The following is a 12,020-nucleotide window of genomic DNA, read 5'->3' as shown; positions in this document are numbered from 1 at the left end:
AATTGCCCACCCCTGGTATACACATATACTGTGTATATATATATATATATATACGTGTATATATATATATATATATACGTGTATATATATATATATATATATATATATATATATAAGCAAGAAGGGATATATGACATGACGTTTTATAATGAAATACAATTTTATATAAAGTTTACCTTTTTTTCTTCTAAACACATTTTTAATTTACTTAAAATACTTAAAGAATGATACAATAGAAGGGAAAGTCAATTAATAATAAAATACATTTAAAAAAAATCATTGTTCTTAATCAAAGGGATTTCTAAATGATCAAACTTTGACATTAATGCAGCCAAAGGGCCACATGTGGCCACATGAGCTTCGTAGTGTCATATTATTGTGTCGACCCAGCAATAGTTTGTGTCTGTTATTATCTTATATTTGAGGGTTTCAATGTGCAGAGAAAGAAACGGGGAGTGAGGAGGGTAAACGATAAACGGCCTCATCTAAAGCATGACTGACTTGTAATACCACGACGCCCTCATGGTGTGGCTTCGCCGTTTTCAAGATCCGTAAGAAGAATTCACACATACCGTCGATTCTTGTAATAGGTTAATTGTTTTTATTACGCCATTGTCCGTAAAACATGGTAAGCAGCAGTGCATGTTATATCACTATCAAAAATACTTACACAGCTTCTACAAAAGTCAAGTAAATTCCAAATACTGTTCAGCAATATCACATTTATAACACACACACTTAAATCAAAACTTTAGTTTTCCTTTAAAGACTATCTTAAATAGATGTTGGACCTCTATTGTATCATCAGTATGTGTCTATTTGTAAAAAACTGTCTTTTTATTTAAATATTTACATTAGAAAATGTGCTCAAGTCCCGCCCACTGAAGACACTTTTTCTAGAGATTAAATATCTATACCATAACCACACCCACTCTGCTGTGATTGGTCAAGCATCAAGGTTTGTCACTGCGCGTCACCACCAAGAGACTCGTTGTATAAACAAAGCGGGGTGTGATTACAATTGGCCCGGAGGGGGAATGAAGCCCAGTATTGCTTCATAATGTACTCTGCTCTTGTAACCTTTCGTTCGCTGAGAATTCAGACAGTTAAGTAATAAGTTCAAAACATCATCATGATGAGAAACTAACTGCATCTTGGAGAGGAAGACTTCAACATTTGAAACATGTCAAGAGAGTTTGGTTTTTACATTAGTTAAATCTTCTTTTGTTCTTTATCAGCGTCACTCTTGTCAGCACACACACACTGATACACGTACGCTAACACACACACACACACTCTCTGAGACTCCTGTGTTCGTCTCGGTGGTGTCTTGACCTTTTAAGCATCTATTTTATCGGATATTGTTTTGATTGTTTGAGCGCTTTGTGACCCTGGTCGGAAAAGGCGTTCTACAAATATGACTTACATGATTACTTACACACAAAAAACACACATACAACAGCCGGAATTCAAACGACAAAGGAAGACTCATATATCCCGTCTCATACACGCACAAACATTACACATAAATAGCTATTTGAAGTTAAAAAGAAAAACTGAAACGGAAAAAATGGACACTTAAAATGAAGATTGAGGAAAACAAAGACGAGCAATATTCAAACTTTGTCGTCTTTTTCCATTTTAAGACCGTGTTTGATCTTCATGGCTCGGATTTCCTCCATCAGAGCGTTGTTCTGTTTCTCAAGGTCCACCACTCGGTTCTCCAGGCGCTTGAAATACTCAATCTTTCTCTCGCGATACTCGCGGGCCGCATCTCTGCCAAAAGATATTGAAGGACTTTTACAAACCACACCAAGGTTTTCTTCTAAATGCTGGAGACATCATGTAAGACTCGTGTAACTCTTTGAATCTATTTTGGTACAGGTTTCCAGTTTGAATCATGATTTATACAATTGATTTCAAAACATCAGGTTGTACGAAAATTAATGAATTTCATACAAGAAGTTTTACATTGGCCATTTCATTAGATCTATTAAAATGATATTATAATCTTCAAAATGTACAAAGTGTTCTTAACCTCAGAATGACCAGAAACGGTTGAAAAAAAAACAACATTTTTACAGTTTGTCTTGCATGTGTAATTGGATGTAGACGACCCAATCTACTGTCCAAAGAGAGCAAATAAATCATATATAATCTTCTGGTAAAGTGCCTGCTTGAGAGCTTGGCTCCTGTAAGGGGTAATATTGTGATTTTTATTGAATAAATAATGGACTGTGGGAGGAAACCAGAGTAAACCCAAAATAAACCCAGCATGCAAGTGACCTCAAGCTGCAAACCGGTGACTGTGAGAATTCTGACCTCCTCTAGTAGAAGAACTCACATTTCCCAGATCCTTAAAACTGCACTGGCTGCCAGTTTCTTTTATGACCGATTTTAAAATTCTGGTTCTTACTTTCAGATCTATTCATGGTCAGACCTTACATCAGTGATCTGATCCAGACTTACACCCCAGCTCGGGCTCTGAGGTCTGTGGATCAGAATCTACTGATGGTTCCTGAACACGCTTCAGGACCAGAGGAGAGAAATCCTTCCAGGCTGTTGCTCCTAAGCTTTGGAACGATCTTCCTCTCCCTCTGTGTTTGATGATCTACTGACTTTTTCAAGAAACATCTTAAGACATTCTTATCTGTGCAGGCTGTTTATAAATTTTCCAGGACTCCTGGCCTTTTAGAGTTTTTAAATTTGTATGTATTTTTAATTGTGTATTGTTTTTGATTGTTCAAGCGCTTTGTGACCCTGGTCTAGAAGGCGCTTTACAAATAACTATAACTAACTTACATACTTACTACTATGTAAAGCTAAATGGCAACTTTAAGCACTATTATTGACTGTAATGTTAATTATAGGTGTAATGGAACGATCTTCCTCTCCCTCTGTGTTTGATGATCTACTGACTCCTTCAAGAAACATCTTAAGACATTCTTATTGGTGCAGGATTTTCCCTGATTTTCTGAGACTCATGTGTTTGTCTTATGTTTCTTGGCCTTTTAGAGTGTTTAAATATGTGCGTATGCTTTTTATTGTTCGAGCGCTTTGTGACCCTGGTCTAGAACTGGCTTTACAAATAACTATTAATTACTTCTTGCTGTGAGATGGTTGCGCTAACCACCAATAATTCCCAAGTAAAAAAGGCACTGGTTTCATGGCATAAGATAAAAGAACAGACTCCAACTGGCAGTGTAACAAAATGTTTTTAAAACTTTGAATTAAGTTTTAAAAAGATTGACAGAGTATTCCAGATAAGAAGTTAAACTTCTTTCTAGTAACTGAGCTCCCAAGTTTTTTCTTTTAGGGAGACTCTCCAGAGCATACAGAGCATCTTCTACTATTCCTTTACCTTCTACAGCTTCTACTGCTGAAGGTGGCGCCATAAGTTAAAACATTATGTGACGTTTTATTAGAAAAAAATTGTTAAAAAAAGAAAATAGACCGCCATCTAGTTGACTCTGAAAATAATGACACTGCTTCATGAAGCTTCATCAGACCATCACTACCTTCTTCTATTATTATTTCTATTTTTTTTTTTTATTATTATTGTGTGTTATGCTGTCACCTGTCCATTCCTAATGAATCATAAAACAAGAAGAAACTGATATGATGTGATATGATCAATAATTTCAATAATCCATGTTTGTGTTGTTTAGCATTATTATTGCCTTGGCTGCATTATGTAATGATCTCAAAGCCAAATGAAGTGTCACCTGTTCTTCATCAAGCGCAGCGCCCTCTTCTGCGTGGCGTCCTGTACGACGCCCTTGAGTGTGGGGGGACTGGCCTGGACCATTACCTGCTGGTACTGCTGGAAGTTGCTCATGTCACCGGGAGGACCTGGAGAGTCATCAAGTTAAGTGTTAGATTAGATTAGGTTGGATTAAATTAGATTAGATTACAGCAACACAGACGATAGATTCATGAAGAACAAGAACAAAGTGTAATAAAAAAGGAGTGGAGTAAAAGTATCTGGATGTTCTGTGTTAATCTTTGTATCCTTTGTCTTTGTTATTTTTCTTTGATCTATGTTCTTTATCTTTAGGCTTGGATTGTATCCTCTTGTTCTTTCTCTTTATTTCTCTTTGTTCTTGTTCCTATTTTATTTTTATTTATTTTTATGAATAATTGCTGGATTGCTGTGGCGCTAATTGAAAAAAAACAACAATTTCAATAAAGTTCTACCTAAAAAATGAGTGCAAGATGAATAAATCTAAGATAAATAACATAGATCAAAGAAAAATAACAAAGACAAACTAAACTTACTACGGGACAAACTGGGCGGGATGGGAGTGGACCCCTTTCTGGTAGACTGGATCTCTGACTACCTCACTGGCAGGCCCCAGTACGTCAGGCTAAAGAACACCACGTCTGACACGGTGGTCAGCAGCACGGGAGCCCCCCAAGGCACAGTGTTGGCTCCTGTTCTCTTCACCCTGTACACCTCAGACTTCTGCTACAACTCGGAGCTATGCTACATACAGAAGTATGCAGATGACACAGCCATCGTTGGGTGCATCAGGGACGACAGAGAGGAGGAGTATAGGAGACTGGTGGATGACTTCGCTGCATGGAGCCACACAAACCACCTACAGCTTAACACCTCAAAGACAAAGGAGCTGGTCATTGACTTTAGGAGGTCCAGACCAAGGTCGCGACCAGTTGTCTTAGACGGAGCTGAGGTGGAGGCAGTGGAGTCCTACAAGTACCTTGGCCTGTGGTTGGACAATAAATTGGACTGGACAACACACACCAACCACCAGTACAAAAAGACCCAGAGCAGGATGTATTTCCTAAGGAGACTGCGGTCCTTCAACATCTGCAGCAAACTACTGCAGATGTTTTATCAATCTGTAGTCTCCAGCATCCTCTTTTACACCGTGGTATGCTGAGGGGGCAGCATATCCAAGAGGGACTCATCCAGACTGGACAAACTCATCAGGCGGGCAGGCTCTGTGGTCGGCAATAAACTGGACTCTCTGGTGTCGGTGGCAGAGAAGAGGACACTGGACAAACTGATGGACATCATGGATGACACCAGCCACCCTCTGCACACTGTCATCACCAACCAGAGGAGCCGGTTCACTCAGAGACTGCTGCTCCCCAAGTGTAGGACCAATAGACTGAGAAACTCCTTTGTCTTTCACGCCATCAGGCTGTACAACTCCTCACTTGGGGGAGGAGGTTGCTTGGGGCTGGAGTCGGAGGGGAAGGAGTAAGTAAGTAAGTAAGTAAGTCATATTTATTTATATAGCGCTTTTCAAGACCAGGGTCACAAAGCGCTTAAACAATCAAAACAATACTCAAAAAAGTACATACTTTAAAGATCAAGATAATACTGAGAACAACACAGGAGTTCGAGAAATTCAAGGAAAAGCCTGAACAAATAGAAATGTCTTAAGATGTTTCTTAAAGGAGTCAGTAGATCCATCAAGCGCAAAGAGAGAGGAAGATCGTTCCAAAGCTTAGGAGCAACAGCCTGAAAAGATTTCTCTCCTCTGGTCCTGAGCCGTGTGCGTGGAACCATAAGTAGATTTTGATCCACAGACCTCAGAGCCCAAGCTGGGGTGTAAGGTTGGATCAGATCAGTGATGTAAGGAGGAGCCTGACCATGAATAGCTCTGAAAGTAAGAACCAGAATTTTAAAGTTGATCCTGAAAGAAACTGGAAGCCAGTGAAGAGTTTTGAGGACCGGAGAGATGTGAGTTCTTCTACTTGAGCGGGTCAGAATTCTCGCTGCAGAGTTCTGAATCAACTGCAGACGAGACAGCTCCTTCTTGTTAAGACATGAAAACAAAATGTTGCAATAGTCCAGACGAGAAGAAACAAACGCATGGATTACAAGCTCCAGATCATGTTCCGACAACATTTTCCTAAGTTTAGAGATTTTTCTCAGTTGAAGGAAACAGTTTCTGGTCAGTTTTCTGCAGTGTCGAACAAGAGACATGTCTTTATCAAATACAACACCCAGGTTTCTCAGGCTCAGTTTGACAGACTGACCTAAGTCACCCAAGTACTGACTCAACCCTGGAATCTTATCATCAGGAGCAATCACCAGTGTTTCAGTTTTGTCCACATTTAGCTGTAGAGTGTTTTCACTCAGCCATTGTTTGATTTCTAGCAAACAATTGACTAAGCTGTTCAGCCTCTGGGGCTCAGTTGGATCAAAAGAGCAGTAGAGCTGGATGTCATCAGCAAAAATGTGATAAGAAACATCTGGAAATCTCTGAATGATTTTACCGAGGGGAATCAAGTACAGCAAAAACAATAAAGGACCCAGAACAGAACCTTGAGGGACTCCACACAACAGATCTGCCGATTCAGACCTCATATACACTAAAGATACACTAAAACTGCGCCCAGAAAGGTAAGATGAGAACCATTCTAACACAGACCCAGACAGTCCCACTTCATCCCTCAGTCTTCTCAGCAGGATCTGGTGATCAACTGTGTCAAAGGCTGAGGACAGATCCAAGAGAACCAGAACAGTGAATTTACCCGAGTCAGCCGACATCATGATGTCACTGGACACTTTCAATAAAGCTGTCTCCGTAGAGTGATGTTTACGGAAGCCAGACTGAAACTTCTCATGGATGTCGCTCTGATCCAGGAACAAAGACAGCTGCTCAGACACCACCTTCTCCAAGATCTTGGACAAGAAAGGGAGCTTAGAAATAGGCCTGAAATTACAGTCAGTTGGGTCTAAGCCTGTTTTTTTTTAGCAGAGGCTCCGCAATGACATGTTTAAATGCATTGGGAAAAACCCCTGTAGAAAGGGAGAGGTTCACCATATTGGTAACCCAGGGGCCAATTACATCAAATACTTTGATAAAAAGCCTACACAGAAGGACGTCATCTGAGCAAGAGGAGGGTTTCATCTTGTTCACTAGTGCCGAAATATCACCCAAAGATACAGCAGTGAAAGAGGACCAAGAGGAGGAGAGGGGCTCAGAGACAGTAGGGGTTCCAAACAAAGGGGGAGAGATTTTCTCTTTGATCAATTTAATTTTGTCAATGAAAAATCTCAACAATGCATTGCTGTCAGCTTCACAGAAGACAGGCGTGATTTGAGGAGCAGGAGACGCGAGAGAATTAATCGTGTCAAACAAAACCTGAGGTGAAGTCTATGCATCTCAAGTTTAGTGGACTTCCAGAGACGCTCAGTCTTTCGACAAAGTCTCTTCAGACTCAGGAGATCCAAGGGCACCGTTTTTTCTGAATTTTCAAGTTCGATTTAACAGGTGCCACTTGATCCAGTATTGCAACACAATGATCAGTGAACCAGTGAATCAAACTGTCCACGTCTGGGCAGTCATCAAAGGAAAGACGGTCAAACATAGCAGAAAAACTGTCTGCAGTATCGGCTGAGATGACACGCCTCTGAGACCTAACTTTCAAAGGCTTAGGTTCAGGGATGAAGTCCAGGTTAAACAATACAAGAGAATGATCACTCAGATGGACATCATGTACAGATACATTAGAAATGTCCAGGCCAAGAGTAAAAACTAAGTCTAAAATGTGGCCTTTTTGATGAGTCTGACACTTCCACCTCTACAGTGGATTAACAACACTTTGACACTTTCATTTGAAATAACGTAAAGTCACTTTGTTTAGTTTATTTTATTTTATTTATATTTATATTTTGTTTATACTGTCGTTATATTCAGTTACTGTTTTGTTATTTAATGCTATCGTCCTCTTCTGTGTGCTTTTTGGTTTTTCTCTATTCCTTCTGTGCTACTGGAAAACAGAAATTTCCCTGAGAGTGTCATCTCAAAGGGATCAATAAAGTGCAGTCTAAGTCTAAACTCAGAATCAAACAGCCTAATAGCACGAGGAATGAATGTCTCCTTGACTGTATTAGTGTTGCATCATGGGAGGAGCATTCGTTCACTCCATCTGCTTCTCTGCTCACTGATGACAGTGCTGAGAGGATGACTGAGTTTGTTGAGAGATCTTCTCTCTGCAACTGTCACCAGTGAGTCCAGCTTCATTCCAACCACAGAGCCAGCCTTTCGGATCAACCTGTTGACACTCCTCTTGGACACATTTCCACCCCAACACTAAAACACACCAATAAAATAATGATGCATCCAACAATGGCAGTGTCGTCAGCGTATTAATACCACAATATTTATATTTACAAATTAATACACTATATTACACCTACAACATTTATATCTTCAAAATATCAACAATATTTATATTAACATTTATTTCCATAAATATCCTATATTTATTCTTTTATATCGGTATATCTCCAAAAAAACTACAATATTAATAACTACGAGCATCTGTAGACGTGCGTGCGTTTGCGTGTGCGTGCGTGTATATACATGTATATGTACATGTATGTATGTTTATACATGTATATATGTATGTTTATACATGTATATATGTATATATGTGTATGTACAGTATACATTAAGTCATTTGTATTTATTATATAGCGCTTTTCCAGACCAGGGTCACAAAGCGCTTAAACAATCAAAACAATGCTCACTTAAATATATACTTTAAAGGTCAAGATAAAACTGAGAACAACACAGGAGTTCCAGGAAATCAGGGAAAAGCCTGAACAAATAAAAATGTCTTAAGATGTTTCTTAAAGGAGTCAGTAGATCCATCAATCAAATCATCAAATGTTCTGTTCTTAATTTATTTATTTTTTTTATGAAAAATTGCTGTATTTGCTGTGGCTATTGGAAAAAAACAATGTCCCGAAGGAGACCTCCTGAGTGATCAATAAAGTTCTACCTTACACTTACCTTACCTTATCAAGCGCAAAGAGAGAGGAAGATCATTCCAAAGCTTAGGAGCAACAGCCTGGAAGGATTTCTCTCCTCTGGTCCTATATAATATATATATATACATATATATCATTATAAAGTTACAATTATAGAAACACGCTCCTTTGTGGTGCATTTCCTTTCATTTTGAAAGACCTGGTCTTGTATATCTTTTATTTCCGCTGACAAGGAGATATATAGATGTAAGATTATGTATCACAAGCATCAGCAGTCTTGAGGTGAAAAAACAATTGTGAAACAAACAAGTATTTATCATAGTGACTGCGTTTTAGTTCATGACAGACTCTCAGAGTTAACCTCATCTTTTTAACCTCAGGAAAGATACACCATGTTAATCCAGATGCTTATTCTAGGGTTTCTTGTGTTGATAACTAAAATAAAGTCAATATTTACTTCATCTCTATGTCATTATGGCGATGATATATGATTGGAATCATAATAACAAAAGATTTTAACGTGCAACAAACAACTTAATGACTTGTCCAATGACTTCACGGCCTTTATGACGGTGAAAAAAAAACACAGTTTAAAAGACGGTGGTGAAGTTACCTGGCAGTGGCTGCAGGGTGTAGTTGTTGGGGTAGTACTTGACCTCCTCAAAATACTGCATGTGTCCCGGGTGATTGTTGAGGTTGTTGTCCATCTTGGGTACTGGTCCTGGTAGGAGAGAGGAGGAACACGTTAAGGGGCGACCACAGCTACTTGTCTTGAGTTTACAATCTCACTATATTCTTCTTCATGGAAATTCAACTTTTTCGTTTTTTTGACATGTGTCACTACTTTGTGTTCTATACATGCCAACAGACCTTTATCCCCACTTTTTTTTCCTTCCTACGCTGACCTGACCAAACGATACGGCTCCCTCTGGTCGGCAGTAGCAGTTAGCCACTCTCTGCTAACAATGACGTAGGCGCACATACATCAGAAGGTATTTGTGATACTTCAAAGGCCACGGGGGCTGTGATTAAGAGCAGTACCCTGAACAAAATGTCTTTAAAGATGCCAATGTTCACCAACCTTGATGCAAAGTACGATCCATCTCCGACTGACTCCATGTTGGTTTCTGTAGATGCACATAATACGTGATTTATGCTCCGACTACAAGTGGAAGAACTCAACATATTTAGCACCTCGTCTCCATGAAAATAGCTGTATTATTAATAGCTAGAAGTGAGGAAACACTGGAGAAGAAAAATCTGGATAAAGTCTACGAGATTAAAAACCCAAAGTGCATTGCAACAATTTAAATGAATATATAATGAATATGTTGGTGTAAGTTGTGATAGGATGTTGCAAGGGTGTCCTGAATTGAGAGGCTTAAAACTAAACTTCCTTCCTCTTACATTAACCTTGATGTTAGGTTTTGATAGAACATTTTAACATAAGACACACGGTTTCTATGGAAACATGGTGTACTTTGTCTAAATGTCAACAGTATTTTAATTAAAAGCTTCATGATTCAAATATTTTCCATTTTCCTGGACCTGTTTCAGGCACAGTTTAAGGACGTTGATAGAGAATTTTAGTGGTGCAGATCTCTGGGGTCAGCGTTGCTGGAATGAAAAACATGTGTTTAGGATGGTGATGATCTGGAGAACCAGGCACTTCCTGGAACCAGGTACCTTCTCAGGTGGCCCTCATGACATCTAAGATGATGTAGAAACTGCTCCGCAGATGTCTGCCTTGGTGCTCGGTTCGATTTTTCAGTCTTATATACTGTTTCTTGTGAGTCAAGAGAGGAGCTTATGAATATCAGGTCTGCAACTCCTGAGCATTTATTTAAGGTAAGGTAAGGTAAGTAAGTAAGTAATATTTATTTATATAGCGCTTTTCGAGACCAGGGTCACAAAGCGCTTTAACAATCAAAACAATACTCAAAACAGTACATACTTCAAAGATCAAGACAACACCGAGAACAACACAGGAGTTCGAGAAATTCAAGGAAAAGCCTGAACAAATAGAAACGTCTTAAGATGTTTCTTAAAGGAGTCAGTAGACTCCATCAAGCGCAAAGAGAGAGGAAGATTGTTCCAAAGCTTAGGAGCAACAGCCTGAAAAGATTTCTCTCCTCTGGTCCTGAGCCGTGTGCGTGGAACCATAAGTAGATTCTGATCCACAGACCTCAGAGACCGAGCTGGGGTGTAAGGCTGGATCAAAACTTTATTGATCCCTCAGGAGGTCTCCGTCGGGAAATTGTTTTTTACCAATAGCCAGCAATTTTTCATAAACAATAAAAAATAATACATAAAAAATAAAATAAGAAGAAGAACATAAAGAGGAAGAACAAGGTGACCCAATCTAAGTCTAAAGATAAAGACAAAGAATATAGGTCAAAGACAAACAACAAAGACAAACGATACAAAGACTAACATAGAACAGAACATCCAGATACTCTCACTCCACTCCTGCCCCCAAACTCAGAATTGTACAATTTAATAGCCCGAGGGATGAATAAGTCCCTGAGGCTATTTGTTTTGCACCTGGGAAGGAGCATTCGTGCACTCATTCTACTTCTCTGCTCACTGATGACAGTGTTCAGAGGATGACTGTCATCATCCATGATGGACAGTAGTTTGTTCAATGATCTCCTCTCAGCAACTGTCACCAGTGAGTCCAGCTTCATTCCAACCACAGAGCCAGTCCTCCTGATCAACCTGTCCAACCTGTTGACACTCCTCTTGGACACCTTTCCACCCCAACACACCACAGCATAGAACATGACACTGGCCACCACAGACTGGTAGAACATGCAGAGGAGCTTCTTGCAGATGTTAAATGATCGAAGCCTCCTCAGAAAGTACAGTCTATTCTGAACCTTCTTATATACATGGTCTGTATTGCAGGACCAGTCCAGTTTACTGTCCATCCACACACCGAGGTACTTATAGTTGTCCACTATTTCCACTATTTCTAACTCCAATGGAAAGATTACTTAATGAAATTTTATTTTATTTGTATTACTCATTCATTATTTATATGGCATTTTATGGTAATGTTATTTTTTTATTTTAATTCTTTGTATTTTTATGAATCACCTTTTATTTAATTTATATTATTTAATATTTTTATTCTGTAGAGCCACTATTAAAAATGTGTGTCATGGTTAAAACACTGGCAATACAAGTTAATGATTCTTAAAATGATAAAAAAGGTTCTTGTTTTAAGACTTTTGACAATTTTATGACGATTTAAGGTGAA

General features: G+C 39.0%; 1 protein-coding gene across 2 annotated transcripts; it reads right to left on the bottom strand.

Moving 5' to 3' along the window:
• Positions 1-578: 578 nt before the first annotated feature.
• Positions 579-9,707, bottom strand: LOC148082028 (cAMP-responsive element modulator-like). Of its 2 annotated transcripts, none has more exons than XM_087788105.1 (4): positions 9,629-9,707; positions 9,372-9,479; positions 3,726-3,852; positions 579-1,776 (listed from the first exon to the last, which is right to left on the bottom strand). In XM_087788105.1, the coding sequence occupies exons 2-4, from the start codon at positions 9,463-9,465 to the stop codon at positions 1,617-1,619; spliced, it is 381 nt and encodes a 126-aa protein (XP_087644231.1). In that variant the 5' UTR covers positions 9,466-9,479; positions 9,629-9,707; the 3' UTR covers positions 579-1,616. The 2 variants fall into 2 exon arrangements, with proteins under 2 accessions (XP_087644231.1, XP_087644232.1); XM_087788106.1 differs by lacking the exon at positions 9,629-9,707 and adding an exon at positions 9,548-9,563.
• Positions 9,708-12,020: the final 2,313 nt, after the last annotated feature.

This window comes from Callionymus lyra, chromosome 4, assembly GCF_982586985.1.
Source record: "Callionymus lyra chromosome 4, fCalLyr1.hap1.1, whole genome shotgun sequence".
NCBI lineage: Eukaryota > Metazoa > Chordata > Actinopteri > Syngnathiformes > Callionymidae > Callionymus > Callionymus lyra.
The sequence above is the reverse complement of the archived record's forward strand: the minus strand, read 5'-3'. Positions and strand labels throughout refer to the sequence as shown.

Coding starts and splice junctions, on each gene's coding strand:
- LOC148082028 (XM_087788105.1), bottom strand. CDS start 9,465: ATGGACAACAACCTCAACAATCACCCGGGACACATGCAGTATTTTGAG. Junction 3,853..9,371: donor CACCCTGCAGCCACTGCCAG/GTAACTTCACCA, acceptor ATGACTCTCCAG/GTCCTCCCGGTGACATGAGC. Junction 1,777..3,725: donor CTGCGCTTGATGAAGAACAG/GTGACACTTCAT, acceptor ATCTTTTGGCAG/AGATGCGGCCCGCGAGTATC.